The sequence below is a fragment of the Hibiscus syriacus genome, unplaced genomic scaffold, assembly GCF_006381635.1.
Source record: "Hibiscus syriacus cultivar Baekdansim isolate YM2019G1 unplaced genomic scaffold, ASM638163v2 tig00016106_pilon, whole genome shotgun sequence".
Lineage (NCBI taxonomy): Eukaryota > Viridiplantae > Streptophyta > Magnoliopsida > Malvales > Malvaceae > Hibiscus > Hibiscus syriacus.
Genome location: NW_024062382.1, coordinates 194,140 through 198,534, shown reverse-complemented (window position 1 = coordinate 198,534; position 4,395 = coordinate 194,140). Strand labels below are relative to the sequence as shown.

Genomic DNA, 4,395 nt, shown 5'->3' with positions numbered 1-4,395 from the left:
TTATGTACACTTTTAAAATAATCATTGAAATTTTCACTTATACATTAAAAGTTATCAAACCTATTAAGATTTATATTTTAAATTTTAATTGATGCAAATTCAAATATTTGATTAAGGCAAAAATTTCATTAAAAAAGGGATCAAATTGTGAATCAAAGCCAAATTAAAGGGTGAAATTACAAATCAAAGCCAAAATAAATGGCCAAATTGCATCTCAATGACAAAGCCAGGGGCCAAACTGCATATTAAAGCCTAAATCAAGGGGGAAAAGATACATTAATTAAATAAATAGTTACAACATTTAAGTTTTTTTAGTGATTAGATGTGATTGTATCTATTTTACAGATTTTTAATCATGTGATAATAAACGTTTTCAAATACTCTGATAATTACTCGTACTCGAATTCAAAATCTCTCAAAATAACAATTATGCCTTTAAATATTAAGGTAGCTTGGTTCGTGCTACAACCTTTTAAGTTCATTAAAATTGGCTTAATTATAAAATAAGCGCCAAAACTATACTGTTTTCATGAATAAGTGTCTAAATTTTTTCTGAATAATCTTGGCGCCTAGCATTACCACTTTAGGTGCCCAGGCTGTAAACACCTTTAATTTTCTCCATTAAGTGACACGTTTCATATTCTAGTAATTTTTAATTATTTAAAATTTAAAAAACTAAAATTATATTAAAAACACAAAATTTTTGAAATAACCCCAAAACTTCAAAATTCTTCATTTCAACCCCTAAACTCAAGTTGATCGCTGTCCTTTACCGTCGACAAAGCTCCACTCGACCTCACCTCCCCCGACGACCAATACCCCTATTAAATCGCAATTGATCGATGGTCGATCAACGACCAATCGGCGTTTTGTACCCTGTGAACTCTAGGATGAAAATTGTGATCCTATGTGATTTTGATGGCCAACGACGATAACAACGATGACATATAACTAAGAGTATGACAAAGAGTACGTTGATGACAGTGGTTGTGGTCAGAAAGGGCAACAACGAGTTAGGGTTAGGGATTTTTAGGGATTTGGGTTTTTTGTAATTTAAGAAAAAATAGGAATTTTTTGTAATTTAAGAAGAATTAGGAATTTTTTGTAATTTAAGAAGAATTAGGAATTTTTTATAAATATAATAATATTTTAATTTTTTAAATAAATAAATTACAAAATTACCAGAATGTTACCTATGCTACTTAACGAAAAAAAATTACCGACATTTACGTCATGGACATCTAAAATGATAACGTTTATTACGTTATACACTAAAATTATTCAATAATTTAAACACTTATTCGTAAAAACGTTATATTTTAAACAATTATTTTATAATTAAGACTTAAAAATAATGGAGATATGGTAGCCTAGATTGTTTTACGTATCGAAATCAGACAAATTGTACTGCTTAGATGCTTTTTCGGATTTTATAAGATATAGTGGGGTCAATATGGTAAATACACGAAAAACTAGCGTTACGTGTCGTCCCGGGGTGGCAATAACTTCATTTAAAATTGAAGAAAAATAAATAAATTAGAAAAGCCCGCCATACCTAACCTAAAATGCTTCTCTCAAATTCACGCACTCTCAGTCTTCATACCAAGAAAGCCCCTGAAACTGTTACCAAATTACGAAATTAGTAAACTCAGAAATCATTGCAGAGTGTAAAAAAGGAAATCCAATCCCTCACCGTACTCCATTTCATCGATCTATCTCGCCGAAACTCGGAAACCAGACACCATGTCAACCGGAGAAACGGCCTGCCGGTCGCCTCTTTACAAGCCGATCAGCCAACTCACGGAGGATGATATTTCTCAGGCCACTCGCGACGATTGCCGCCGTTACCTCAAAGAGAAAGGTCTCGCTTTCTTTGCATCTTTTTTTTAATGTTTTGTTTTTGTTTGAAAGTAAACCTGTGTGAATATTTTGTTTATAATTTTTGGAAATCATTTTTTTCTTTGCCTGTAGGGATGCGGAGACCGTCGTGGAACAAATCGCAGGCGCTTCAGTAGGTCATCTCACTGAAAACTCTTCTCGAAACGACGTCGGATTCGGAAACTGCCGAAGCTTCCAAGAAACTTTACATTCCCTTACCCGAAAATCCTTCTCGTGTTCGTGGAATTTATTTATTTATTTATTATTTTCGAATAAATATTTTTTTAAGGCATGGAGAGTAGTAGTAACACATATTTTCGAATCTTCTCTGTTTTAGTCAAACCAGCTGAATCAAATAAGATCTTCGCAGTTCGTCTCTGATTCAACCGTTCTACCGAACGAAACGTCGCAGCATAACGGGATCTCAGTTCCGGTAAACGAATCCGTTCCTCGTACCCGTCCAGATTCCATGACATTTAGATTTTCCGACGAAAAATCAGTTCGAAACGCCGTATCCGGTGGTGACTCTGTTTCTCTAAGGTCGTTTGTTAATTTTGCACCTGTTTTCTAATAACCATAGTTTTGCATGGAATAAAAGCGTTTGACGTGATATGAGTTCAGTGAGTGTGAGGTCCTTGAGATTACTTTTCTTTAGGAAATTTTATGCAGTATAATGTTGGTCAAGCTGTTCGTTATTGGCTGTTGCTAGAGTCAACGGTTTAAAATTATGGCTTCAATGTGAATGGAATGAGAGTTTGTACATGTGCTTTGAATATTTGTGTGGTATCTTTCATTTCCGGATTTTGTGCTTGCAATTATTGTAAAATCTTTTGGTCAACAATGACGGCATTCCGATAATAATTATATTTACCCTTACTATAGACTTACAATCTGGACGATCCTATGAGTTCTTTAAATAGCTATGCAACAAAGTTCTAACCATTCAAATTGGTGTTTGATTAGATGGTTCCAGATGGGCATATTTGTGTCCCAAGTGCCATGAGATGCATGGGTGAATGTATGCTGGTATTAAACATGTTATAAATGATGTCAGGGTCAAAAACTCATAATAGTCTAACTCTACTGAGATGTTGATACTATAATTGTCATGGTAGTGTAATTCATTGGTCTTGTCATTAAAATGAAATAACATTGATTTTAGAAATTAAAGATATGTGATGTTCCAAACCGAGTTTTCTACTGGTTAGATTGCTTCACTAGCATCTTGCATTCTAATTAGATCACTTGGTTGGGGTTGAGTTTCTCATTCTATTGCATACTAACCTGCATTAGATTACTTCCAAATTAATTGCTTTCCCATAGTTGATATTACCAAATTATTTTCTCAGGCGGAAAAATTCTCAACTGTCCAGAACGGCGAGAGTAGCAAAAGAGCCAGCAGAACAGATGACAATTTTTTATTGTGGGGAAGTGAATGTCTATGATAATATGCCTGGTTATCAGGTCATATACGTTCCAGCTTTCACTATAGTTCAGACATCATTATTGGTATCCCAGTATATAATCAAATTGATATAAATGGTTTTGCAGGCAGAAGCAATCTTTCAATTTGCTGCAAGCCAGGTCCTATTTCCGCAGGAAACTCTAGTTGATCAAAAGACTGCACCATTGTCCATTCCATACCATGTACAGGCTGCAGGTATAAAAATAAGCCCATGAGACACTGAGCCTCTTTCCTTCTCTGCTGAGTGCCATTTGTAGTTTGTGACCCAAAGTGGTAAATAGGAGATATAAATAAAAAACTTTTTCTTGGACAAACCTGTTTTAGTTCACAATGAACCGTGTTATAAGCTAATGACTATCACATGTTATACACTAGGATGGTTTCAAGTTGCAACTGAGAATGGGTAAGATATAGTGCCCGAATAGCAGAATAATACCTGCTGTATTCGTTTTCTTTGCAGGTAAGGTGGCAGAAAACTGTCAATTTCCTCAAGAAGATAGCAATGCATCTTGTGATGACAGTCTTGGTAAATGCTCCCCTCTAATTATCTCATAAATTCTATCCTTTTCCTTTAATGGGTGGGGGTGCTGATGTGTACTTCTTAAAAACATCTCATATCCCCTTTATGTAGGTGCTTAGCAGCTCTTTATGAGTAAATGTTTGAGGTAATGGATATGACTCATGTCATATTTTGGGCACAAGTATTCATTGGATGCATATTTTTTGGGCTTGTTTAGATTTTAGCATCTTGGTCAGAACTTGTCTTTTCAGCATTAAGCCATTGAATAATACACACTGTATCTTTTTAAGTACTTGAACTGCAGCAAGTACAAACAATTGTGATACCTGTCCTTGATTTAGTGAATTATGATTGAACCAATATTTCTCCTTTGTATGTAGTTCTCGTGCTTATTAACTCTGTGTCGTTTATGCTTCCTACCATCCCATAATGATGTTAATATACCAGAGCCAGACTCCAGGTATAATCAGTACTCGCTCCCATTCGTTCCTCCTTTATGCTGGATGCAAACCTAACAACATTTTTTTAATCT

The 4,395-nt window shown here is 34.8% G+C and overlaps 1 protein-coding gene across 1 annotated transcript; it reads left to right on the top strand.

Moving 5' to 3' along the window:
- Nucleotides 1-1,530: 1,530 nt before the first annotated feature.
- Nucleotides 1,531-4,190, top strand: LOC120208263 (protein TIFY 4B-like). Its single transcript, XM_039207575.1, has 6 exons — nucleotides 1,531-1,861; nucleotides 1,972-2,114; nucleotides 2,249-2,418; nucleotides 3,228-3,342; nucleotides 3,430-3,538; nucleotides 3,804-4,190. The coding sequence occupies exons 3-6, from the start codon at nucleotides 2,348-2,350 to the stop codon at nucleotides 3,896-3,898; spliced, it is 390 nt and encodes a 129-aa protein (XP_039063506.1). The 5' UTR covers nucleotides 1,531-1,861; nucleotides 1,972-2,114; nucleotides 2,249-2,347; the 3' UTR covers nucleotides 3,899-4,190.
- The last annotated feature ends 205 nt before the right edge of the window (nucleotides 4,191-4,395 follow it).